Here is a 27,452-nt window from a genome sequence, read left to right as displayed (position 1 = left end):
GCGCTCTGCGTAGGATCAATCCACGCAAGGCTGCAGGCCCGGATGGAGTCCAGGGAAGGGTACTAAAGGACTGTGCTGCACAGCTGGCGGAGGTATTCATGAGAATCTTCAATCTGTCTCTATCTCTGGCAACGGTCCCAAAGTGCCTGAAAACAGCCACCATAGTGCCGGTGCCGAAAAAGTCTAAAGTCACCAACCTGAACGACTACCGCCCGGTTGCCCTAACTCCAATCCCAATGAACTGCTTCGAAAGGCTCTCCCACATCAAATCCAGCATCCCTGCCTCACTGGACTCTCATTAATTTGCATACAGGGCAAATAGATCAACAGAGGATGCCATCTCTCTGGCTGTTCACACTGTCCTGACTCACCTGGACAGACAGGGCACGTACGTGAGGATGCTCTTCATTGACTATAGCTCTGCATTCAATACGGTCATCCCCACCAAGCTCACCACCAAACTCCACCAGCTAGGCCTCAGCTCGCCGATATGCGATTGGATCCTGAACTTTCTGACGGAGCGACCGCAGGCAGTGAGACTGGGCCCGCTCCTGTCCTCCACTATCACCCTGAGCACCGGCACACCACAGGGCTGTGTACTAAGCCCCATGCTCTACTCCCTCTTCACTCACGACTGTGTTCCTGCATTCGACACCAACACCATCGTGAAGTTTGCAGACGACACAACAGTGATTGGACTGATCACCAACGGTGATGAAACAAAATACAGAGCGGAGGTGCAGAACCTGGCGGACTGGTGCGCACGTAACAACTTGTCACTAAACACCTCCAAGACCAAGGAGCTGATTATTGACTTCAGGAGGTCCCATAATGGAGAATACGCCCCAATCTCCATTTACGGGGAAAGTGTGGAAAGAGTGTCCAGCTTTAAGTTTCTGGGCACTCACATTTCCGAGGACCTCACATGGTCCACCAACACCGCTGCGCTGGTCAAGAAGGCACAGCAACGACTGTTCTTCCAGAGGACATTAAAAAAGATTGGTCTGCCCCAACAGCTGCTGACAATGTTCTACCGCTGCACCACAGAGAGCACATTAACGTAGGGCATCTCTGTGTGGTATCTCAGCTGCACAGAGGCGGAGAGGAGAGCTCTTCAGCGCGTCGTCCACAGAGAGCAGAGAATTATTGGGACACAGCTACCAGCCTTGGAGGGCATCTACCACACATGGTGCCTCAGGAAGGCCATCAGCATCCATAAAGACTCATCACACCCTTGTAACGGACTGTTCGAACTACTTCCCTCCGGCAGACATTACAACGACTTCTACGCCCGAACCTCCAGACTCAGAAACAGCTTTATTCTCAGAGCTATAGCGGCTCTGAACCAGCCCTGCTGAGTGCCCCCCATCCCCCCTGGACTGTCTCCCTCGGATGGTCACGTCACACAGCTTATTTATTTATTTTACTTTTCATTTACATCGGTTGGAAGCTGCATACTAAATCTCGTTGCACTGATGTGCAATGACAATAAAATATATTACTATTACTACTATATGTAACTAAGGACATAAAAAAAAGTTATAAATACAAGGAAAGTGGCCTTCAAAAACAAAGATTCTGGAGCACAGACAGAAAAAGAACAGAAAATAAGATTGGGAAGCAAGATTGGCACACAGACAACATCTAGAAGATGCTTTTAGGCCAATGACTCTAAAAAGGTGTGGGATACATTGAAATCTATGGCAGGAATGTCAACCCCATCTAAATCTATTCTGACAGATAACAAACTTTCTCTTTCCAACGAACTCAACACTTTTTTTTGCCAGATTTGAATCTATAGATAATTCTACCAAGTGCACCGACATTCTTATATCTGTTATACCTGCTGTCTCCGACAGAATTGTCATCACTGTAGAAGATGTCAGGAAAACATTTCAGCGTACAAATACAAAGTAAGCTGCTGGGCCGGATGGATACAGCGCTTTTCTCTTGAGGAACTTTGCAACACAGCGGGCTCCAGTGTGGCAACAAATCTTTCAGGCCTCTGTGGACACACACACTGTCCCTCTGTCATGGAAAACCTCGCATATAAAACCTTTGCCCAAGATTCCATGTCTGAAAGAACATAAGGATTTCTGACCCATAGCCCTTACCTCGATGATTATGAAATCTCTAGAAAGAATTTTGCTCCGACATTTCATCAGTACAACAAACAATAAACTCGATCCATATCAATTTGCCGATAAGCAGGGCTGTGGCACAGAAGATGCTGTTGCCTCCTTAGTTCATATTATTTCTGTGGAATTCTCTGCCTCAGAAGGCGGTGGAGGCAGGTTCTCTGGATGCTTTCAAGAGAGAGCTTGATAGGGCTCTTAAAATAGCGGAGCCAGGGGATATGGGGAGAAGGCAGGAACGGGGTACTGATTGTGGATGATCAGCCATGATCACATTGAATGGCGGTGCTGGTTCGAAGGGCCAAATGGCCTGCTCCTGCACCTATTGTCTATTTCCAAACATTTAAACAAACTCAACACCTATGTAAGAGCCCTCTTTCTAGATTTCAGCTTTCAACACAATACAAGCAGACATTTTGGTGTCAAAAATCGTCCGGCAGCAACTGAATCCCTATCATTGGCATGCTTCCTTTCTCACTAACAGAGTTCAGATTGTAAAGGGGAATAAAACCCTTTCATCTGCCATCACAACCAATGTCGGGGCCCCCTGCGGTTGTGTGAGTTCAGATATGCTTTTTACCTTTTACACTGATGATTGTCATACAGATACACCGAATCAATATATTCTAAAGTACACAGATGATACAGTTCTATTATCTCTGTTAAATAACTCAGACAACCCTGGGCTGCACCAACTCGGCGTGAACAAACTGGTTGAGTGGAATGATAATAATGCTCTTGAGATTAACACAAAGAAAACAGAAGAGATTGTATTTTGGTTCACCATCTGACTCTCATAAAGTGTCTCTTGATATCCATTATGAAAAAATCAAGCATGTAATTCCATTCCAGTGCCGATGAAAACCAAGACTTCATGCTTAAACGACTACCATCCAGTGTCTTTGACATCTAACATCACAAAATGTTTTGAGAGGCTATTTATGGAACTAATTAAATCCAGTCTACCCAGCGGTCTTGACCCACTGCAGTTCGCCTATTGCCACAACAGGTCCACGGATTATGCCATTGCCCTAGCCCTGCACTCATCCCTAGAACACCTGGATAGGACAGGCACCTATGTCGGACTCCTATTCGCTGCTGAGGGTAGTTGTGTGGGCAGAGAGGATAGTGGCATTTAAGAGGCTTTTAGATAGGCACATGCATATGCAGTTAATGGAGGGTTACGGATCACGTGCAGGCAGAAGAGATTAGTTTAAATTGGTATCATGTTTGCAATGGAGGTTGTGGGCTGAAGGGCCTGTTTCAGTACTATACTTCTTTGATCTAATGCCAACAAGTTCCACAATCAATAAATGGATAATTGAAAGAAGGCACCTAATATAATGACTTTAAGTTTCAAACTTTAAAGCAGGAGAGGAGTTTGAACCAAAACAGGAGGAATGAAACAGAAACAAGAGTTGATCACAGAAAGCATTGACTGTAGGAAACCAAAGCACTGGGTAGATGTCAAGGATTGGTTCATAGCATTTAATAAATTGCTCTACAAAGAGGAAAATATCCAAGGAATATAATGCAATCGGATGAAAGAAAGACATAAAAAGTGCATGTCTTTTTTTAAAACAATATGTTAGAGAAAAGGTCCAGTAATTTGGTTTTGTGAAACTTTGGTAGAAACTTCAAATCCTATTCCATGCAGGAGATCTGATCATTTCACTGTGATCTCCAGGCATCAGTTTCTTTCTGGATCAACAGAAGAAGTTGCCACTTTTGGAGTTGCCACTCCTGAAGAGTTGGAGCCTGACCCAAACGGCAATGAATTCCTCAGTCGCTTGGCTGCTGGTGAAGATCTGTGCTCAAAGCATTTCCTCTTTTAAAATCACCACATTGTTTTCTCTGGTTTGAGTTAAATCAGAGGGAGAACCCTTGCACCTGTATATGAAGAAAATAAGCCATGAACCATGGACACATACTGAATCATTTTCTTGTAACACTCTACAAATGTATCATTTATTTCAAGTCAAGCTATTTTTAATTCAACAAAGTTCAGTGCTAGAGTTTATCATCATGGGCTGTGTGTTTGCAACAATGCATTGTTGAATTGAATTGAATCCTTTATTTGTCATTCAGACATTTCGGTCTGAACGAAATGTCGTTGCCTGCAGCCATACATGTAATATTAAACAACACACAATAAACACAAATTAACATCCACCACAGTGAGTTCAACAAGCACCTCCTCACTGTGATGGAGGCAAAAGTCTTAGGGTTGCTGTCTCTTCCCTCCTCTTGTCCATCTGCGCTGAGGCGATACCCCACCGGGCGATGGTAAGTCAGTCCCGCGGTTCAAGCTCCGCAGCCCGGGGGTGGTCGAAGCTGCCGCCCTCCGGTCCAGTGGACGCAGTTGTTGCCACGGGAGCTCCGGAAAACAGGCTTCAACCTGTGACCCGCGAGCTCCCGACAATGTCATCCACTGGCCCGCGGCCGAGCCCCGGATTCAGGTCGCCGCCACCAGAACGCCGCCTCAGCCACCGGAGCACCGTCTCCGCCCCGCACCGGGCCGCCCTCATGGGAGCGTCTCAGCCCCGCACCGGGCCGCTCCCACGGGAGCGCCTTCCAACCGGGAGCCGGGCCGTCCTCACGGGAGCACCTTCCAGCCGGGAGCCGGGCCGCCCACACGGCGGTTGTGACACAGATTGCTAGCATGTGGGGTCCCTGCACGCAGGTTTTTGACAAACCATCCCGTGCATTACTTGAGAGAATTATACAATCAAATAGCTAAAAAAAGTTAAAAAAGTTACATCACCTATTCCTTTTCTCCAGGGATGCTGCCTGACCCACTGAGTTATTCCAGATTTTGTGTCTGTCTTCGGAACATGGATAGGACAGATTTAGAGGGATATGGGCCAAATGCAGGTTGATGTGGCTCATGTAGATAGGACATTTTTGTCAATGTGGGCAAGTTGAGCCGTAGAGCCTGTTTCCACACTTTCCATGTACCTGTCCAAATGTTTCTTAAACATTGCGATAGTACCTGCCTCATCTGTTATCTATCTATTATATAAAAGTCTGTGCCTGTCGCCTGCCGTCCGTCCGGCTGCCTTTCTGCCTTTTGATTCGTTTCCATCGTGTGATGTCACAATGCCCAATGCTCACAGATGGCCAATCACAATGCCCAATGCTCGCAGATGTCCAATCGGAATGGAACCATTTACATGTACGGCTTCCGGCTGCATTTCTTCCATTGATTCACTGCAACTCCGAAACCAGACGCAGAATCGCCGACATCTTTTCCATTTCGGTAGAGATTTCACTTTTCTTTCTAAGTATCCGCTCCTCATTACATTTTGTCGTGTTTAAGTACACGTTTTTAATCAAATCCTTCCCCCCCCCCCCCCCAATATTTCAAAAATAAACTGGCTTCTCACCCATAGAATCAGCCCCAGCCTCAGCCCCTGGTGAACGTTCCATCGTGTTTATTTATTTATTTATTTATTTATTTATTCCGAACAAGTAAAGACATTAAAGACATTAATATTAACAAAATCGAAATTATCAAACAATTGGACATTACAATCAATATTTACAAAGCAATGAGAAGAACAAAATCAAAGTTCCAATGTCCAACTCTGTCTGTACAAGCTCGAAAAGGAGTGAGAAGAAGAATAACTTATTAAATCTCACCCCTTTGCCCGATGCTCACATATGTCCAATCGGAATGGATTCATTTACATATGCCTTTGCAGGAGCCCCAGCCCCTGGTGAACGTTCCATTGTGTGATGTCACAATGCCCAATGCTCAAATACATTGTTGCCATAGAGGGAGTACAGAGAAGGTTCACCAGACTGATTCCTGGAATGTCAGGATTTTCATATGAAGAAAGACTGGATAGACTCGCCTTGTACTCGCTAGATTTTAGAAGATTCTTATAGAAACGTATAAAATTCTTAAGGGGTTGGACTGGCTAGATGCAGGAAGATTGTTCCGGATGTTGGGGAAGACCAGAACAAGGGGTCACAGTTTAAGGATAAGGGGGAAATCCTTTAGTACTGAGATGAGGAAAACATTTTTCACACAGAGAGTGGTAAATCTCTGGAATTCTCTGCCACAGAAGGTATTTGAGGTCAGTTCATTGGCTATAATAAGAGGGAGTTAGATGTGGCCCTTATGGCTAAAGGGATCAGGGGGTAAGGAGAGAAGGCAGGTACAGGATACTGAGTTGGATGATCAGCCACGATCATATTGAATGGTGGTGCAGGCTAGAAGGGCCGAATGGCCTACTCCTGCACTTAATTTCTATGTTTCCCTCTCTTCACCCCTCTCCCTCTCCCACCCATCCCTCTCTATCACCACCCCCTTACCCCTACCCCTCTGTCCCTCTATCACCACTCCCCCTACCCCTCCCTCCCCACTCTTCCACTTCTATCCCCTTACCCGACGCCTCTCCCTCACCCACCCCTCTCTCTTCTGCTCCCTTCCCCTCTCTCCCCCACCCCTTCCCGTCTGTCCCTCTTCCACCACTCCCCCGTCCCTCTTCTACCACTCCCGCTACCCCTCTACCCCTCCCTCCCCACTCTTCCACTTCTCTCCCACTCTCTCCTCCCCCTCTCCTCACCCCTCTCCCATCCCTCTCTCCCCCACCCCCTTCCCTCTCTACCCCACCACCTTCCCTCTCTCCCCCCACCCCCTTCGCCCTATCCCTCTGTCCCTCTTCCATCACTCCCGCTACCCCTCTCCTCCTCCCTCCCCACTCTACCACTTCTCTCCCCTTCCCCTCCTCTCTCCCCACTCTTTCCCCTCTCTCCCCCCACCCCTCTCCCCATCCCTCCCTCCTCCCCTCCCTCCCCATCCCCCCTCCCCCACATCTCTCTCCCCATCTCTCACCCCCTACCCCGCTCTCCTTTCCCTCCCAAATCTATCCCGTTTCCTCCTCCTCCTCCTCTCCCCTCCCTCCCCTCTTCTCACCCCCCCGCCGCAAACGCTGTTGGGGAAACAGACCCAACGGGTCTACACTTTGTCTAGTAACATTTAAAACTGATGAAAGCATGATGAAAACTGAAATACATTACAGATGGGATAGGAAGGGGTTTGAGGACTATGAGGCAAATGCAGGCAAATGGAGCTAGTCCAGTGTGTCAACTTGGAATTCAGTCCTCCCATAAACAAACTTGATATGCTACACTGCAGCTACTGTCATTTACGGCAGAAGTTTCTTTTAAGAAAGGGAGAGAATGAAAAAGACCACGTGACTTACCATTTAACTTTTTGCATTTGGTCAATTGTATCTGGAAGAGGAATATTGAACGTTTCTGGCAGAAACAAGACCACAATTCCTGAGAACACCATCAACACCCCCATCACAATAAACGGCAGGATCTCTTGATAACTACCTGCGAAAAGAAAGCATACATTTACCTACAAGTGAAAATCAACAAATTGATATAAAAAGCCAAAATATTTCATCCAACAGACACCAATGTGAAATCAAATGTATTTCACAAAATGTATATTCAAGTCATTTTCAATTTCAGGTGTGGGCTAATTTCACTGTTCGTGTTCTGGTTACTGTGATATCTCTTCTTGGCGAGGAGATGGGAAATATTTTTTGAGTGAGTTTAGTTTACTGTCATGTGTATCGAAGTACAGTGAAAAGCTTTTGTTGCGTGCTAACCAGTCAGCGGAAAGACTATATACATGATTAAGACAATACATAATGAAGACAATACATGATTCAGACAATATACGATTGATCACCTGCTTGAGACTGTATGTTGCAGGGCAAAGATTATTGAGGGCTAATAACTAGTAAATAGTGATGTGGATTGTGCTAATGTGGTGACAGGGAACCACAGACAAAGCCTAAAAGTAGAGACATGGAATGCAGCAGTGATGACATCCAAGTTTTCAGAACTTTGTTGATGATACAATAGACAATAGTTGCAGGAATAGGCCATTCGGCCCTTCGAGCCAGCACTGCCATTCAATGTGATCATGGCTGATCATCCCCAATCAGTACCCCGTTCCAGCCTTCTCCCCACATCCCCTGACTCCGCTATCTTTAAGAGCCCTATCTAGCTCTCTCTTGAATGTATCCAGAGAACCGGCCTCCACTGCCCTCTGAGGCAGAGAATTCCACAGACTCACAACTCTTTGTGAGAAAAAGTGTTTCCTCGTCTCCGTTCTAAATGGCTTGCCCCTTATTCTTAAATGTTATAGCATGCACCCATCGTTGTAACAGACAATTGGATCTACTCTCAACTAAGTTAGACTTGCGGATAATCATTTTATTCTGTAATCAAGACCCAGTTTGTTACCGGGGTGGAAGATTGCAACCTTCACGTGGTCCGCCCTGTTTCGACTAATGCAATCAACTCGACGTGCACAAACGGAAGATCAAATAGAACAAGTTGTCCAACAACTTTAGGCTGTGCACGCCACACGAAAGAAGAAGAAGTTTGTTACCTCATTGTCTTTCTTTAACCTCCATTCTGTATTAGGACCTAGTTTTGCTGTTAACCAAGTTTCTGTGTAAGCTGGTCAGCTGAGAATATAGAAGCTGTTCCAAAGTCGTGCTCAGGAGTTCAGCCTTGACTCGTCTCCTGGTGCGCACCAGTTTTAATAAATCGCCCGTTACTTTGAACACCAACTACGCTTGGCCTTTCCATTTGCTCCTACACTGGACTACAATTTATTTGATACTTAGTAATTTCCATGAGCACAATATAACACCACCCAATGTTACTGAATAATTGGAAAATTATACTGGGAATTAAAAACAAAATCTTTCTTACTTTATTATTGCAATATGATAGGACATTAACAGACTGATATGGGTTGTTTTGTTTTTATTATATTAATCAAATGCCTTCTTCTTGTTCTGAATTTCAAATAATGTGGGAGTATGTATTCACAATCTATCACCTCTTCCTTTAATACATACTGAAGTACTGAGATACGACCAAATATCATTGCATGTTTCAACTCTAAAGTAGTTTCAACAGCTCACATCACCATTAACAATTATATATTCCATAAGCTAGGGTACTGTCCCATTCACCTGTTTCCCATTGAGAACATTGGACTTTGTATTAGGAACTGATAAGCTGTAAGGCTGAAGACTATATTTTGCACACTGCATATTTCCCTTTGCTCTATCTATTGTACTTGAGTTTGAACTGATTGTATGTAATATGTATGTATGTATATATGTATGTATGTATGATGTATCTGATTGGATTGCATAGCATACAAAACAAATAACTATACATGTCTATAAGATCACCCTTCAGCCTCCTGTGCTCCAAGGAATAAAGTCCTAGCCTGCACAACCTTTCCTAATACCTCAGGCCCTCATGTTCTGACAACATGTTCGTAAATCTTCACTGCACTGTTGCCAGCATATTAACATTCTTCCTACAAGACGGTGATCAAATCTGCACACAATACTTCAAATACAGCCTCGCAATGCTTTTACAACTGTAACAACATCCCAGCTTCCATACTCAGTACCGTGACTGATGAGAAGACCAATGAACCAAAAGCTTCATGTGTAGGAAGGAACTGCAGATGCTGGTTTACACCGAAGATAGACACAAAATGCTGGAGTAACTCAGCGATATTGGCAGCATCTCTGGAGAGAAGGAATGGGTGATGTTTCGGGTCAAGACCCTTCTTCAGACTGAGTGTCAGGGGAGAGGGAGACAGAGATATGGAAAGGTAATGTGAGAACGACAGATTAAAGCAAACAATGATAAGGAAATGTAGAATGGTTCATTGCTAGCTGAGAGAAAGGGGACAAGGAGGCATACAATCAATAAAATAAATCAGAAGGACAGTGAAACTAGTCAGAGAACTAGGGTTGGAGAGGGACAGAGAGAGAGGGAAAGCAAGGGTTACTTGAAGTTACTTGAAATCAGCTTTCTTTACTACCGTATCTACCTGTGACCTATGTCGGGATAGTGTCAAAAATCATCATATTCAACAAGAATAGGGTAGTATGGTGGCGCAGCGGTAGAGTTGCTGCCATACAGGGCCAGAGACCCAAGTTAGATCCTGACCACGGGTGCTATCTGTATGGAGTTGGTACATTCTCGCCGTGACCTGCTTGGGCTCTCTCTGAAATCTTTGATTTGCTCCCACACTTCAAAGACGTAAAGGTTTGAGGATTCATTGGCTTCGGTAAAATTGTAAATTGTCCTTAGTGAGTGTAGGATAGTGTTAGTATATGGGGATCACTGGTCGGTGCGGATTCGATCGGACGAAGGGCCTGTTTACGTATTATATTTAATATCTCTATATTAAAAAAACTAAAAACCAAGAGGTGTCATTGTTGCCTTACCAAGTAAAACAATGTAAGGAGAAATAATGCTGCCAGTTCTGGAAAACATTGAAGACACTCCAACACCTGTGTTTCTCAATGGGGTTGGATACAGTTCGGAGATGTAGACATAAACCATGGAATAAGCCCATGCGTTTCCCATTTTTCCAATTAACACCAGCACTGTAGAAAGTATTGAAAGATCTAGAAAAAAGCAGAGAGTTCTATTAATGCGATCGGTCTGCACAGAGCTCAGTTTTCCCCAGTTCAGTTGATTGGCAATAGGTGTAGTGAAAAGCTTTTGTTGTGTGCTAGCCTGTCAGTGGAAAGACAATACTTGATTACAATCGAGCCTTTTACCATGTATTTTTCCCTTTTTACATTTTACATTTACACAATTCCCTTTACATGATAAGGGAAAAATGTAGAGGAGATTAAGGAGATCATAGTTAATGTAAGAAGTGTTGCTGTCGGAGTAGAGATTTGAAAGTGTGGAGCGAGTGTAGTATGTGATTGTAGATCTGTTTCTGCAGCTAGCACGCTAATAATCACCTCCCACACTCCAAAGGTACAGATTTATAGGCTTTTATAAAACTGTAAATTGTCCCTAGTGTGTAAGATAGTTTTAGTGTACAGGATGATTGCTGTGTGGCATGGACTCGGGGGGGGGGGGGGGGAGGGGGGGGGGGGGGGGGGAGGGGGGGGGGGGGGACACGTAGGCCCTGTTTCCACAGGCTTGTTCACGATTGTCACTCTAGGATCACTACAGAAGCAGTGTAAAACTTACTTGATGGTATGAGGTTCATGAAGAGCAGAACACCTCCACTCAGAACAAGAATGCCTGCATGGCTGAGCCTGCGTGGACATTTCCGGAGGAGAAGCCAGGATGCGATATAACTCGGAATCTCAATGGCACCAAAGAGGAAACAATTCAGATAGTCGTTGCCATGAAGATTGGGGACGTTCAGAGACAGACCAAAGTATCCAATTGATAAAATCATCCTGTAAAATACAAGTCAAAATACTTCTTGTAAAACACATTTGTTTTTAATGTTCTCCCAGCCTCTTTGTTGGCTTCTAGAATCTCATTGTCTGTGCTAATTTTCACCTAGCCCCCAGCCAACAATGTTTCCTTTTGTCATTGTTACTTCTTTGCATATCTTTCATTCATATCTCTCTACATCATCATCTATATTTCTCGTTTTCCCTTCCCCTGACTCTCAGTCTGAAGAATGGTCTCGACACAGAACGTCACCTATTCCTTTTCTCCAGAGATGGTGTCTGACCCGCTGAGTTACTTCAGCACTTTGTGTCTATCTTCGGTCTCATTTCTTAGATTTCTTCTTCCATTTGATTTCAGGTCATTTGTAGAACCTGAACACGTGTGGCCTTTGCAGCCTTGTTTTAACATAGAACAGTACAGTACAGCACAGGAATGGGCCCTTCAGCCCACAATGTTTGTGCCGAACATGATGCCAAGTTAAACTGATCTCATCTACTGTGTGTGATCCATATCCAAATGCTCTATAGACATTGGCCTAACCAAAGTCCTATAGAGCTGTATCATGACCCTGACTTGTGCTCAAATTCCCTCACAATGAAGGCAAGCTACATCATACGCCATCTTTACCACCCTATCTACTTGTGCTGCCATCTTCACTGAGCTATGAACTTGAACTCCAGGATTCCTCTGTATATAAATGTTGTTAGGGGTCTTGCTATTAACTGTATACTTTTGCCTTACTCTCAACCTCACAAATGCAACACCTTGCAGTCTCTCGGGGTAAACTCCAACTGCCATTTCTCTTCCAATTTGTGCAATTGATCTATATCCATTATATCTCTGCCATCCTTTCTCACAGTCTGCAACTTCTCCAATTTTGGTGCCATCGGTAAAATTACTCACCAACCCATCTACGTTTATATCCATCACAAACATCAGAGGTCCCCGCACAGTTTATAGTTTGTAGGTTAATTGGCCTCTGTACATTGCCCCTAGTATGTAGGGAGTGGATGAGAAATTGGATAATACAGAACTAGTGTGAACAGGTGATTGATGGTCAGCATGGATTTGGTGGGCGGAAGGTCCTGTTTCCATGCTGTATTTCCCGGTCAGTGGAAAATATGTAGAGATTAGTGTAGTTTAGTTTAGTTTCAAGGGTTTCAAGGTTAGTTTATTGTGAAATTTGAGTTACCAGTTTAGAGATGCAGTATGGAAACAGGACCTTCAGCCCAAGTTCTTTTCGAGCCCCACAATGGGGGTCCCTCCATGCATGGATTCTGCCCCTCTACATCGGGGACGTGGGATGGAGGGTACTGCACCGAGGAGTCCCTTGCAACCTGTTTTTCTCGGGGTTCACAGACTCGCCAGCCGCCTGCCATTTTTGCGGGCTGGAAGAGTGTTCCACGTATACATGGAGTGTGTGAGGTTGCAGCCCCTGTTCCAATATCTAAAGGGGCTGCTCCTTGCCTTCTGGCTGCATTTCACACCCACCATCCTCATCTTTGGACACCCTGCGCGTAGGGGAGATGGTAGGGCCGAAGATGTCCTGGTTGGGTCGCTCCTTGGCCTGGCCAAGCTGGCTATCTGCGAGTCATGGCGCCAGGCAGAAGAGGACTCTGTCTGAGCCGGCTGCCTTCCCCTTCTCCGGGGTTATGTCCACGCCCGGATAGAAAGGGACTACGCTATCCACGGGTGCCATGCGGGATTTCCGGGACTGCGGGGGATGGAATGGATCCACAATAAGGATGGGGAATTTGTGATTTAATATTTAAGAATATTTGCTTTATTTTGTTTATAGTGGTGGGTTAGTTTGTATTGTTTTGTATGGTAAATAGCACTTTTGTAAATAATTGATTACAATTATTTTTGGTTAAAAAAAAAGTCCTAGTCGACCAATAATTACCCGTGCATTAATTCTGTTATGCGAGCTTTGCATCCTACACATTAGAGACAATTTACAAATTTACAGAGGCCAATTAACCTACAAACCGGCAATCTTTGGAATGTGGGATAAACCAGAGCACCTGGAGGAATCCCACACGGTTACAGGGAGAACGCACACTGTACAGACAGCAACTGTTGTCAGATTCGAACCCGGGACTCTGATGCTGTGAGGTATCGCCCAGCCACAGTGCCGATAAAAAAACATATTCCTCACAGATATTTTTTAATAAACACGTCTGAATATTCTTCTTGAATCTCATACTTACCATATGAGTGCGCTAATGACTGTGATGACTAGGATATTGCGAGATTTTATCAATTGAGTAACTGGAACAGATTTTACTTGTTTATTCTGTATATTTTCAAGCTGGAAGAAAAACAGAGGATTCAACATTGCATCAGCTCAGCGGAAAGTGTCAGTTTTATTATTCACATCTCCTGATTCATATTGGGCATGGGATGGTCCAGAAACGGATTATTCACAGTTTGTTCTCTGAGCTTGTGAATGAATGAATGTATGAATGAATGAATGAATGAATGAATGAATGAGTGAGTGAGTGAGTGAATGAATGAATGAATGAATGAATGAATGATTGAATGAATGAATGAATGAATGAATGAATGAATGAATGAATGAATGAATGAATGAATGAATGAATGAAGAAATGAATGAATGAGTGATTGAATGAATGATATTTTATTGTCACATGTGACAAGTCTGATATTCTTTGTTTTGCACACCCAAGGTTTGCAAATAGACGCCACATGAAGGGCACAAAGTTACAAAGTATCTGACGCCAGGTCCTTTGTTCACAACCACCCGCCCACCTCACAGCTGTTCACCCATGCCAGGTCATCCTTTGTTCTTGTATACAGTATTACATACAGCTCTGTATACAACTCTGTATTCAGAGGATTGAGCAAGGTTGCAGAAGCATTGCAAAGGTGCCTTAAAAACCTTGGCACAACCTCCTAAAATCTCAGCATTGTTTCTCTTCACCAAACTGCCAGCAAATGCGCCCTGGTAAAAACTAAATTTCAGCCCAATTAAATTAATGGCTTTATAAAAATATGCTGAATATTCACCCACATTTAAAGTCAAATTAGAATCTGCAAAACTCCAAAACTAAATCTTGATTAATAGCGCAAACTCCATAAATAGTGCTCTGAAATGTAGTTTGAATTTTTGTAACTATGTGCAATTTTTAAACACCATGTGGATACAAGGAACTGCAGATGCCGGTTTACAAAACCTGCTGCCTTACAACACCTGGTACCCGGGTACGATCCTGATTACAGTCGCTGTTTGTATGGAGTTTGTATTTCTCCTTGTGACCGCATTGGTTGTCTCCGGGTGCTCCAGTTTCCTCCCACACTCCAAAGACGTAAAAGTATGTAGGTTAATTGTTATCTTTAAATTGTCCCTAATGTGTAGGATAGTGCTAGTGTACGGGGTGATCGCTCATCAGCATGGACTAGGTGGACCAAAGGGCCTACTTCCGCACTGGAACTCTAAAGTCTAAAGTAAAATCGAACTCAAAAGCTCAATATTTTTCCTTTCTCAATATCACGCAATAGAGCCGTTTTCTACTAATAAATGTTTATAGGATAAACCCCATGGGAAAATGGCAAGAATCAGAGAGAGAATTAGTGAAACAATCTTGCTAATGATCTGAGCGTGATCCTATGTAATGTATATCTATAACGCTGAGAACTACATTCTGCATTCTGTATCTTTGCTCAACCTATTGTGCTTGAGTTTGGTTTGATTGTATTTATGGATAGCATTATCTGACTTGATTGGATAGCAGGCAAAACAAAACATTTCACTGTACTTACATGCACCCGACACTAATAAACCTGAACCTCTTATAATGGAACGAGGCAAATGCGATCTTATCTCCAAATTACTGCTAATAAAAAAATCAAAAATAATTTTATCCATTGAGAGGTCACGACACACAGTTCATGTTGATCTCCTTTAGATTTGTTTAGTGTAGAGATGCAGCGCAGAAAACCAGCTTTTCGGCCCAACGAGTCTGCGCCGACCAGCGATCCCCACACACAACACTATCCAACACATCAGGGATAATTTACAATTTTAGCAAGCCAATCACCCTGCAAACCTAAACGTCTTTGGAGTGTAGGAGGAAACCGGAGCTCCCAGAGAAAACCCACTCAGGTCACAGGGAGAACGTACAGACAGCACCCATAGTCAGGATCAAACTCGGGTCTCTGGTGCTGTCAGGCAACAACTCTATCGCTGCGCCACCGTGCTGCCCTATTTGTGCAGTTGTTATAATACAGCTGCATATTTGTCAGGATATTCATGCCTGATTTTTTTGCAGTGAAGTGTGGTCAAAAATGTACGTCCTTTTGTTTTTGGGTGAAGTCAGGTTTACATTATTAAATTTTTAATGATCGATTAACTTGGTGAAGACTTATCATCTGAAAACACGTGGATAACAAAAAACAAAGGAAGTGGGACAGACTTGCCAGACAAAACAATATCAAGCAGTGCTGTAGGGAAGAACCGCAGATGCTGGTTTATACCAAAGAGACCCAAAACGTTGGAGTGACAGCAGGTCGGACAGCATCTGGAGAAAAGGAATAGGTTGCGATTTGTGTCGGAACCCTTCTTCAGACTGAAAGGTAGAGAAGGCTCAATATCAAGGAGTAATCACCTTATGAATAGATATCATGTGATAAAAGCAGAATTAGTCCATTCGGCCGATTATGTCTAAGAGTAGACATAATCGGCCGAATGGACTAATTCTGCTCTTATCACATGATATCTATTCAGCCATTCAATCATGGCTGATCAATCTCTCCCTCCTAACCCTATTCTCCTGCATTTTCCCCCTAACCCCTGACACCCATACTAATCAAGAATCTATCTAACTCTGCCTTAACAATATCCATTCACGGCCTCACCAGCCTTCTGCGGCAAAAAAATCCACATTCACCAGCCTATGATAAAGATTTATTTTTTTAAATCTTTTTTTAAGAGAGACTATAAACTAATAGAAAGGGGGAAAAAGAGCAAGAAGGAAAGGAGATTACAAATATAAAGAATGTGGAGATAGATTCGGGAGATGTTGAGTATAGTTGTTCATCCAACCCTAAACTTAAGTTGTGATCTGGCAAAGAAATTCTGCCTCATCTCCCTCTTAAAGGAACGTCCTTTAATTCTGAGACTACAACATCTGATCCTAGACTCTCCCAAAAGTGGAAACATTCTCTCCACATCCACTCGATATGAAAATAACCGAGCTCTGTATTAAAGAACTGAACAACCACGTAGCAATGCAATAAATGGTCTTGCCCCAATACCTCATCGTCGGTGAAAAGTACTGCTGGTGGAGTGATGCCATTTTTCTTTGCCATGAATCGAATTATTGATTCAGCTTCCTTAACCCTTCCCTTGGACAGTAGCCAGCGTGGAGATTCAGGAATAAACCTAGAATTAAACAAGGTATTCTGTAACAGAATTCTTGAAGCATCAAAGGACATGAAATTAATCCCACTACATTCTTGTTTAAGAAAGAATTGCAGATGCTGGAAAAATCGAAGGTAGACAAAAATGCTGGAGAAACTCAGCGGGTGAGGCAGCATGTTTCGGGTCGAGACCTTTCTTCAGACTGATGTGGGGGTGGGGGTGCGAGAAGAAGAAAGGAAGAGGCGGAGACAGTAGGCTGTGGGAGAGCTGGGGAGGGGAAGGAGGGAGAAAGCAAGGACTAACTTAAATTGGAGAAGTCAATGTTCATACTGCTGGGGTGTAAACTGCCCAAGCGAAATATGAAGTGCTGCTCCTCCAATTTGCGGTGGGACTCACTCTGGCTTTGGAGAAGACCCAGGACAGAGGATGTCCCTATATTATTGTTTAAGAAAGAATTGCAGATGCTGGAAAAATCGAAGGTAGACAAGAATGCTGGAGAAACTCAGTGGGTGAGATAGCATCTATGGGGCGAAGGAATAGGTGATGTTTCGGATCGCGACCCTTCTTCAGACTGATGTGGGGGGGGGGGGGGGCGGGAAGAAGAAAGGAAGAGGCGGAGACAGTAGGCTGTGGGAGAGCTGGTGAGGGGAAGGAGGGAGAAAGCAAGGACTAACTGAAATTGGAGAAGTCAATGTTCATATTGCTGGGTTGTAAACTGCCCAAGCGAAATACTAAGTGCTGATCCTCCAATTTGTGGTGGGACTCACTCTGGCCATGGAGAAGGCCCAGGACAGAAAGGTCGGATTTGGAATGGGAGGGGGAGTTGAAATGCTGGGCCACTGGGAGATTGGGTTGGTTAATGCGAACCGAGCGGGGGTGTTGGGCGAAGCGATCGCCAAGCCTGCGCTTGGTCTCACAGATGTAGAGCAGTTGACACCTAGAGCAGCGGATGCAATAGATGAGGTTGGAGGAGGTGAAGGTGAACCTCTGCCTCACCTGGAAAGACTGCTTGGGTCCTTGGATGGAGTCGAGGGGGGAGGTAAAGCGACAAGTGTGGCATTTCCTGCGGTTGCAAGGGAAAGTACTGGGGGAGGGGGTGGTTTGGGTGGGAAGGGACGATTTGACCAGGGAGTTATGGAGGGAGCGGTCTCTGTGGAAAGCCGAAAGGGGAGGAGATGGAAAGATGTGGCCAGTGATGGGATCCTGTTGGAGGTGGCGAAAATGTCGGAGGATTATCTGTTGTATGTGACGGCTGGTGGGGTGGAAGGTGAGGACAAGGGGACTCTGTCCGTGTTATGAGTGGGGGGGATGGGGAGTGAGAGCGGAGCTACGGGATATAGAGGAGACCCTGGTAAGAGCCTCATCTATAGTCGAAGAGGGGAACCCCCGTTCCCTAAAGAATGAGGTCATCTCCGATGTCCTGGTTTGGAACACCTCATCCTGTGGGCAGATGCGGCGTACACTGAGGAATTGGGAGTAGCGTATAGAGTCCTTACAGGAAGCAGGGTGGGAAGAAGTGTAGTCCAGATAGCCATGGAAGTCAGTGGGTTTGTAGTAGATGTCGGTCAGTAGTCTATAACCTGCGATGGAGATAGTGAGATCCAGAAACGGTGGTGAGATGTCGGAAATGGTCCAGGTGAATTTCAGTGCCTGATGGAAGTTGCTGGTGAAATGGATGAAGTCAGTGAGTTCTGCATGGGTGCAGGAGGTAGCAATAATGCAGTTGTTAATGTAGCGAAGGTAGAGTTTGGGGATAGGGTCACGGTACGCCTTGAACAAGGATTGTTCTCCGCTGCCCACCAGCAGGCCGCAGCCGCCACCTTATCTAAGTCCTCGGCACAGCACCGGGCCTGAAGTCTCCATGCTGCAGACCCACCCTCACACTACGGGTTTGACTGCGCTGGATCCTAGTGCCCCCCCCAACACAGGGAACCTCAGTGGTTGTTCCATGTGACCCCAGCTCCTCCCCACCCACACTATAGTCCTCATACCCCACTCCTTCCTGACCACCCATCACCCCCCTACCAGACAACGCCTCAGTCCATTCAACTGGCTTCCTCCAGCCACAACCCCCATCCTTGCCATGTGTTCACCATCCCCCCTGACCTCCCCCTCTCTGATACCAAATGGTCTGTCCTCAACAGAGGCCTCACCTTTGTTTCCCTCCGCCCCCACCTCAATGAGTTCTGCGTCTGCCACGATTTGGAGCTCTTATTCCTTCACCTCTGCATTTAAACGTTTTTCCATGGGAAAGAGTCCACACCCCCCAGTGATGACCCATTCTCCCGTCTCCAACAGACCCCCTCCTCTTGGACTCCCCCTCATGGCCATCTACCTGCTTTAGACCTTTTTATTTTAAACTGCTGGCAGGACAACAACCGCCACAACTTCTCCATTCCCCTTTCTCATCCTAACCACTCCCCCCTTGAATGCACAGCCGTCCACTCACACTTCAACAATCCCGACTGGGTGATCAAACCTGCCGACAAGGGAGGTGCCGCGGTAGTCTGGCGCGCTGACCTTTACGGGTCTGAGGCCAGGCGCCAACTCTCAGACACCTGCTCCTACTTATCCTTGGACCATGACCCCACAGAAGAGCACCAGGCCATTATCTCAAACACCATCACTGGCTTCATCACTTCCAGCTCCCTGCCCTCCCAAGCCTCCAACCTCATAGTTCCCCAGCCCCGCATGGCCCGATTTTACCTTCTCCCCAAAATCCACAAACCTGACTACCCTGGCAGACCTATTGTTTCTGCTTGTTCTTGTCCCACCAAACTTATTTCCACATACCTCGACTCCATCCTATCCCCCCTGATCAAATCCCTCCCAACCTATGTCCAAGACACCTCACACATTCTTCGACTCCTCCAGGACTTCTGTTTTGCAGGCCCCCACTCCCTCATCTTCCCCATGGATATCCAGTCACTCTACACCTCCTTTCCCCATCAGGAGGGTCTTAAAGCCCTCCGTTTCTTCCTCAACCGCAGAACCATCCAATCCCCATCTACAAATACTCTCCTCCGCCTAGCGGAGCTGGTCCTTACCCTCAACAACTTTTCCTTTGGCTCCTCCCATTTCCTCCAAATCCAAGGTCTAGCCATGGGCACGCGCATGGGCCCCAGCTATGCCTGCCTCTTTGTCGGGTATGTCGAACAATCATTGTTCAAGGCGTACCGTGACCCTATCCCCGAACTCTACCTCTGCTACATTGACGACTGCATTGGTGTTCCAAACCAGGGCATCAGAGATGTCCGCATACTTTAGGGAACGGGGGTTCCCCTCTTCGACTATAGATGAGGCTCTCATCAGGATTTCTTCCATACCCCGTAACACTGCTCTCACTCCCCATCCCCCCACTCTTAACATGGACAGTCCTCCTAGTCCTCACCTTCCACCCCACTAGCCGTTACATACAACAAATAATTCTCCGTCATTTTCACCACCTCCAACGTGACCCCACCACTCGCCACATCTTCCCATCTCCTTCCCTGTCTGCTTTCCGCAAAGACCGCTGCCTCCGTAACTCCCAGGTCAATTCGTCCCTTCCCACCCGTACCACCCCCTCCCCGGGCACTTTCCCTTGCAACCGCAAGAAATGCTACACTTGTCGCTTTACCTCCCCCCTTGACTCCATTCAAGAACCCAAGCAGTCGTTCCAGGTCGACAGAGGTTTACCTGCACCTCCTCCAATCTCATCTATTGCATCTGCTGCTCTAGATGCCAGCTGATCTACATCGGTGAGACCAAGCTTCGCCGAACACCTCTGCTCGATCCGCAATAACCAACCTGATCTCCCGGTGGCTCAGCACTTCAACTCCCCCTCCCATTCCGAATCTGACATTTCTGTCCTGGGCCTCCTCCATGGCCAGAGTGAGGACCACCGGAAATTTGAGGAGTAGCACCTCATATTTCGCTTGGGCAGTTTATACCCCAGCGGCATGAACATTGACTTCTCCAATTTCAGGTAGTCCTCACTGTCTCCTCCCCTTCTCAGCTCTCCCTCAGCCCTCTGGCTCCTCCTCTTCCTTTCTTCTTCCCACCCCCCCCCCCCCCCCCCCCCCCCCCCCCCATCCTACATCAGTCTGAACAACGGTTTCAGCCCAAAATGTTGCCTATTTCCTTCGCTCCATAGATACTGCCACACCTGCTGAGTTTCTCCAGCACTTTTGTCTACCTTTGATTTTCCAGCATCTGCAGTTCTTTCTCAAACATGCTGCCTCAACACCTGACTTTCCCGGCATTTTTGTCTACCTACCGCTATATTCTTAACAATATGATACGATAAAATTTTATTCATCCCCATGGGGGAAATTGATCTGCCAACAGTCATAACACACAAGGTACATGAAAACATGAAATTAACAATAAATTAAAGGTGAGAAAAATAATAAAAAGACTAACGACCGTTGGCTGGCTGCCGTGTGCACAGCGCCTTAACCGGGACAAATGAACAAGCAAACAAACGGACGCAGGCTTATCTCCTGGGCAGAGGAATCTAAACGAGAGACCAGGACAATAAGAGTGGCACAGGGGCGCAACTGGTAGAGCTGCTGCCTCACAGTGCCAGAGACCCCAGTATGGTCCTGACATCTGGTCTGTCTGAGTGGAGATTGCATGAATCCTGTATGTCTTTGGAGTGTGGGAGGAAACCGGAGAACCCAGAGAAAACCCACACGGTCACAGGGAGAATGTACAAACTCCGTACAGACAGCACTCATAGTGAGGATCAAACCAAGGTCTCTGGCTCTGTAAGGCAACAACTCTACCGCTGCACCACCGTGCTGCCCTGATGGGACATATCCCAGGTTATTGAAAGAGGAGATTGCAGGAGCCTTGACAAAGATCTTTGCATCTTCTCTAGCCGCAGACGGGGTCCTGGAGGACAGGAGAGGAGCTAATGTCACCTTACAGCACCATCTCTGACACCTCTCTCCCTGTTCTTGATTTCTCCATCTCCAACACAGTGGACAGACTATCGACTGGCAGGTGATAGGTTGAAATGTGTAGGAAGGAACTGTAGGTGCTGGTTTACACCAAAGATAGACACATAATGGTGGAGTAACTCAGCGGGACAGACAGCATCTCTAGAGAGAAGGAATGGGTGATTTACAGGTCGAGACCTATCTTCAGACAGATACAGGTGAGGGGGTTTTTCGATGGTCATATTTTGGTATCTTGATCAGAATTTATCCCAGTGACACCAGCATTGTAAGGTCATTACCTACTGATTAATTGGGTTGCAGGTTGAAAGTTCTACATACCACCACAAAGGAATGTACAGCAAACTGATCAGGCTCAGGATCAATATCAACATTCTCCATCCTCTCACGAAATAGGCAATAAAAGGCAGCATCATGTAACCCACGGCATAAAAACAGCCAATTCCAAGTGTAGAGTATGTAATTCGAATGGATTTCTGTAGAAGTTCAGATCCTGCAAGAGAATATAACAAGGTTCAGTGATTCGTGAGTTCATTTTCATTCACTGCCCCTCAGGAACTTTTATATTCAACTAAAAGTTGCCAACATTAAATTACCTGCTTAACCACAAACCAAGCCATTTGAAGCTTGAAGAATTCCACCTTAATGAGGCCACTTATCAAACAGCACCAAGATGTATTAAAAAGCAGCACATAATAGAGAACAAAGTTTTATTTTTAATCATGTGTCAGGGCATTTGAATGTCTCTGACAACATCTAGCCTCTTTGATAATGGTTTAATGATACATTTTTTAATCATGTGTACCAAATTGCAGTGGAATTCATTTTCTCCATATTGATCAGTAAGATATTGCCATACATAATAGCCCGACACGGTGGCGCAGCGGTAGAGTTCCTGCCTTCTAGTGCTTTCAGAGTCGGAGACACGGGTTCAATCCTGACTAAGGATGCTGTCTGTACGGAGTTTGTATGTTCTACCTGTGATAGCGTGTATTTTCTCCGAGAGATCTGATCGCAATCAAAACTGAATAATTAAATGTAGAAAAAGAGCGAAGAAATAGCATGAATGTAACTTCCATGAATGAAACTTACCAAGCACAAACGCAGTCACATAGTTTGAAATCTCACCGATGCCTCTGAGGAAATTGATCAGGCAGAAGATTTCCCAGCTGGGTGACAATGTGATAAGCAGATTGAATAAAATCTGTACCCCCATAGTTCCAAACAAAACAATCTTCCTCCCAAACCTGGAAAACAGAATAAAGCTTTCAATTATATACAGAACTGCACGCTTACTGACCAAAGTATCCACGTAAACATATGCATGTATTTGAACACATTCAGCTTAGTTTAGTTATGAGACACAGCATGGAAACAGGCCTCGTTTGATAAGGTCCCACATAGGAGATTAGTGGGCAAAATGAGGGCACATGGTATTGGGGGTAGAGTGCGGACATAGATAGAGAAGTGGTTGGCAGACAGGAAACAAAGAGTAGGGATTAACTGGTCCATTTCAGAATGACAGGAAGTGACTAGTGGGGTACAGCAAGGCTCGGTGCTGGGACCGCAACTATTTACAATATACATCAATGATTTTGATGAAGCGATTCAAAGTAATATTAGCAAATTTGCAGATGATACAAAGCTGGGTGGCAGTGTGAACCGTGAGGTGGATGCTATGAGAATGCAGGGTGACTTGGACATGTTGGGGGAGTGGGCAGATGCATGGCAGATGAAGTTTAATGCGGATAAATGTGAGGTTGTCCACTGGTAGCAAAAACAGGAAGGCAGATTACTATCTAAATGGTGTCAAGTTGGGAAAAGGAAGTACAACAGGATCTGGGGGTCCTTGTACATCAGTCTATGAAAGTAAGCATGCAGGTACAGCAGGCAGTGAAGAAAGCGAATGGCATGTTGGCCTTTATAACATGAGGAATCGAATATAGGAGCAAAGAGGTCCTTCTGCAGTTGTACAAAGCCCTAGTGAGACCAAACCTGGAGTATTGTGCGCAGTTTTGGTCCCCTAATTTGAGGAAGGACATTCTTGCTATTGAGGGAGTGCAGCGTAGGTTTACAAGGTTAATTCCCGGGATGGCGGGACTGTCATATGCTGAGAGAATGGAGCAACTGGGCTTGTACACTGGAGTTTAGGAGGATGAGAGGGTATCTCATTGAAACATATATGATTGTTAAGGGTTTGACACGCTAGAGGCAGGAAACATGTTCCCGATGTTGGGGGAGTTCAGAAACTAGGCCACAGTTTAAGAATAAGGATAAGCCATTTAGAACGGAGACGAGGAAACACTTTTTCTCACAAGGAGTGGTGAGTCTGTGGAATTCTCTGCCTCAGATGGCAGTGGAGACAGGTTCTCGGGATGCTTTCAAGAGAGAGCTGATAGGGCTCTTAAAAATAGCGCAGTCAGGGGATATGGGGAGAAGGCAGGAACAGGGTACTGATTGGGGATGATCAACCATGATCACATTGAATGCCGGTGCTGGCCTACTCCTGCACCTATTGTCTATTATCTTTCGGTCCACCGAGTTCATGCTGACCAGCAATCGCCATACATTAGTTTTATCCTACACACTCGGGACCACTTGCCGAAGACAATTAACTTACAAACCTGCACGTCTTTGGTAGGAAACTGGAGCAATCGGCAAAAACAACGCATGCACGGGGAGAACGTACAAACTCCATGCAGACAGCACCCATGGTCGGGATCGAACCTGGGTGTCCGGCACTGAAACGCAGCAACTCTAGCACTGCGCCTCTGTGCCACCCCTAAGATTTGTTAAGGTAAGTATATTATAAACAGGTGTACAGTAGAGATTATGTTGACTGGTTGCATCATGGCCTGTTTTAGCAACTTGAATGCCCAGGAGCAAAGAAGACTGCAAATGTTGTGAACACTGCCCTGTCCATCACAGGTTCTGATCTCCCCCACCTTCAAAGGGATTTTACCGGATCAGAAATTCTCATTTCACCCCTGCCATCACGAAGAAGGTACAGGAGCCTGAAACTGCAACTTTCAGGTTCAGGAGCAGCTTCTTCCCTACTGCCATCAGGCTATTAAATGCCACAATCTCAAATAAGCTCTGAACTTCAGTGACTATTATTGTTATTATTGCACTATTTTGGTTTGTTTGTTTTTTATGTGTATGACTAAGTGGGACCCGTTGGGTCCCAGCATCACACGGTAGGGCTGGTCCCCCAACGCAATATTCCACCTCTCCACTAATTCCAATATTGGTGGCCAGTGGGGGGGCTTTCTGGAGCGCTAGTATGGGTGTTGTGCGCTGAAGAGACTGGTTTCCAGAGGGCTAGTATGGACATTGTGGGCCGAATGGATTCTTGGGCTGGCGGCTCAGTCACTCAAGCCTGTTGTGTTGGCAGCTCACTCACTCACGGCTGGTGGGCTGGCAGTTGACTCACGGCTATTCCTTGAAATTCCATTTCAAGCAGGGTGGCGGGCCACCAAATTCAAGTGCAGTTTCATACCACTTCAAGCAGGTGCAAGGCCACTAATGACAGTGAGTCGTGACCTCTCCATCCCCCATCTTGCAGAGACTGAGCCACGCCCACATTTCCGGGTTTTATAGTCCCTCCCCCTCCCACCAGAAGGGGCGTGGCCTTCATTGCGTGATTGACAGGAGAGAGAATCTCAACATTTAAAAAAAACTAATAACTCTTTTATTTTTCATCAATGGGAAAAATCCTCGGCACCTGATGAGTGGAGGGGGACTTTGAGTAAGATGGCCAAAAATCACAGCCCTACATGGTAGCGTTTTTTCCTAAATCAATATAACGCGCAAACAGGAAGTGGTCAAGATTAAATTTTAATTATATATAGAAGGCAAGGCAGCTTTAATTAGGCAAGGCAGCTTTAATTAGGCAAGGCAGCTCTCGCACCTTCAAACCAAAGGCATCACAGCTTCAGCACTTTCCAACCAAAGACCACACAGCTTCAGTACTTTCAAACCAAAGGCTAGACAGCTTCAGCACTTTCAAGCCAAAGGCTACACAGCTTCAGCACTTTCAAACCAAAGGCAACACAGCTCTTGCTCCCCATCTTGCAGAGAACTCCACACTTCCGGGTTTTAAAGTCCCTCCAGCAGGGGCGTGGCCTTCAGGAGAGAGAATCTCAACATTTTTTAAACACTAATAACTCTTTTATTGTTCATCGATAGAAGAAATCCTCTTGTCCTACGCAGCAGAGGGGGTCTCTGAGTAAGATGGGCAAAAATCACAGCCGTAAGTGACAGCGTTTTTTCTAAAATCAATATACAGAGCAACAGGAAGCGGTCAAGATGAGAGTTTTAGTAATATAGATAGATAGATATATATGTGTGTGTGTGTGTTTATATATATATATACTAGACCAAGTGCAGACCCGTTGGGTCTGTTCCCCGAACATGCGGTAGAGGGAGGGAGGGGGGAGAGAGGGAGGGAGGAGGGAGAGAGGGAGGGGGGAGAGAGGGAGGGAGGGGGGAGAGAGGGAGGGAGGGGGGAGGGAGGGGGGGGAGGGAAGGAGGGAGAGGGACAGGGAGGGGAGGGACAGGAAGGGGAGGGACAGGAAGGGGGGAGAGGGAGAGGGGAGGGGGGAGGGGGGAGGGGGAAGGAGGGAGGGGGGGGGAGAGTGAGGGGGAAGGAGGGCGGGGGAGAGGGGGGAGATACGGAGGGGGGACCGGGAGGGAGGGGATAGAGAGGGGGGGGGAAGGGAGGGGTAGAGGTGGGGGGGGGAAGGGAGGGGTAGAGGTGGGGGGGGGAAGGGAGGGGTAGAGGTGGGGGGGGAAGGGAGGGGTAGAGGTGGGGGGGAAGGGAGGGGTAGAGGTGGGGGGGAAGGGAGGGGTAGAGGTGGGGGGAAGGGAGGGTGTGAGATGGGAGAGAGGGGGAGGGGAGAGGGGGGGGAAGAGGGGAAAGGGGGTACAGAGGGGGAGGGAGGGAGAGAGGGTTGAAAGGGGGGAAGAATGGGTAGGGAGGGGGAGAGAGGTGCAGATGGGGGAGTGGGTGGAGAGAGGGGGGAAGGGATGGGAGAGAGGAACGGACGAGAGGAAGGGGGAGAGGGAGCGTGAGGGGGCGGAGAGGGAGCGGATGGGGTAGAGGGAGTGGGGAGAATTTGAGGGGTGGGGTGCGCATCGTCAGAGGTGAGGGCTGGTTCTTGAACGCAATAATCACTCGCTCTCTCGTGGCGGCGTGTGTTTTTCAAAGGCCTTGCGAGCGACGCGACTGGCAGCAGGAGGGAGAGGGTGGGGGAGGCTCCAGGCTGCAGGATTCAGGCCCCGGGGTGTGGGTGGGGGAGGAGAAGGGATGTGTAGATTAGGAGGAGGGGGCGAGGGGGAAGCGATCGGGCAGCCGAGCACGCGTCAACGAAACGACATCAGCGTCCTAAGTGCAGAGGTCTTGAGGATGGGGGAGAGAGGTAAAATGGGGAGGATGGGGCTGGATACCGTTTTTTCAACGGTTATCCCAAATGGAGCACCTCTTGCGGAGGTTGTTTCCCCAGGGCACACTCCAAGAGCAGGAGTGGTGTCGGCGGTAGGCTGGAGAAGAGGCCACGCCAGCAACACCTAGTAAATGGCTGCTTGATAGCACCCTCATTGATGAGGCGCGTGCCATGGGTCAGCTGAGTTCTGACCCCGACTCTGACGGCGAGTTCAATCCAGGCGAAGAACGGCAGCTGCCAAATGTCCCATCCCTGGCAGTACGATTCG

General features: G+C 46.5%; 1 protein-coding gene across 1 annotated transcript in view; it reads right to left on the bottom strand.

Annotated features, from left to right (window-relative positions):
- Positions 1–3,604: 3,604 nt before the first annotated feature.
- Positions 3,605–27,452, bottom strand: part of LOC116978251 (solute carrier family 22 member 5-like) — a 65,849-nt gene continuing 42,001 nt past the window's right edge. Inside the window, exons 3-10 of the mRNA XM_033029252.1 lie at positions 22,833–22,987; positions 22,062–22,233; positions 16,692–16,818; positions 13,625–13,725; positions 11,199–11,413; positions 10,433–10,615; positions 7,349–7,484; positions 3,605–4,025 (exon numbers count right to left, since the gene is read on the bottom strand). Coding sequence (XP_032885143.1) covers positions 3,950–4,025; positions 7,349–7,484; positions 10,433–10,615; positions 11,199–11,413; positions 13,625–13,725; positions 16,692–16,818; positions 22,062–22,233; positions 22,833–22,987 — 1,165 coding nt within the window. The 3' untranslated portion in view covers positions 3,605–3,949. The remainder of the gene's footprint in view (positions 4,026–7,348; positions 7,485–10,432; positions 10,616–11,198; positions 11,414–13,624; positions 13,726–16,691; positions 16,819–22,061; positions 22,234–22,832; positions 22,988–27,452) is intronic.

The sequence above is a fragment of the Amblyraja radiata genome, chromosome 11 (genome assembly GCF_010909765.2).
Source record: "Amblyraja radiata isolate CabotCenter1 chromosome 11, sAmbRad1.1.pri, whole genome shotgun sequence".
Taxonomy (NCBI): Eukaryota; Metazoa; Chordata; class Chondrichthyes; order Rajiformes; family Rajidae; genus Amblyraja; species Amblyraja radiata.
This window is presented reverse-complemented; position numbering and strand designations above follow the sequence as displayed.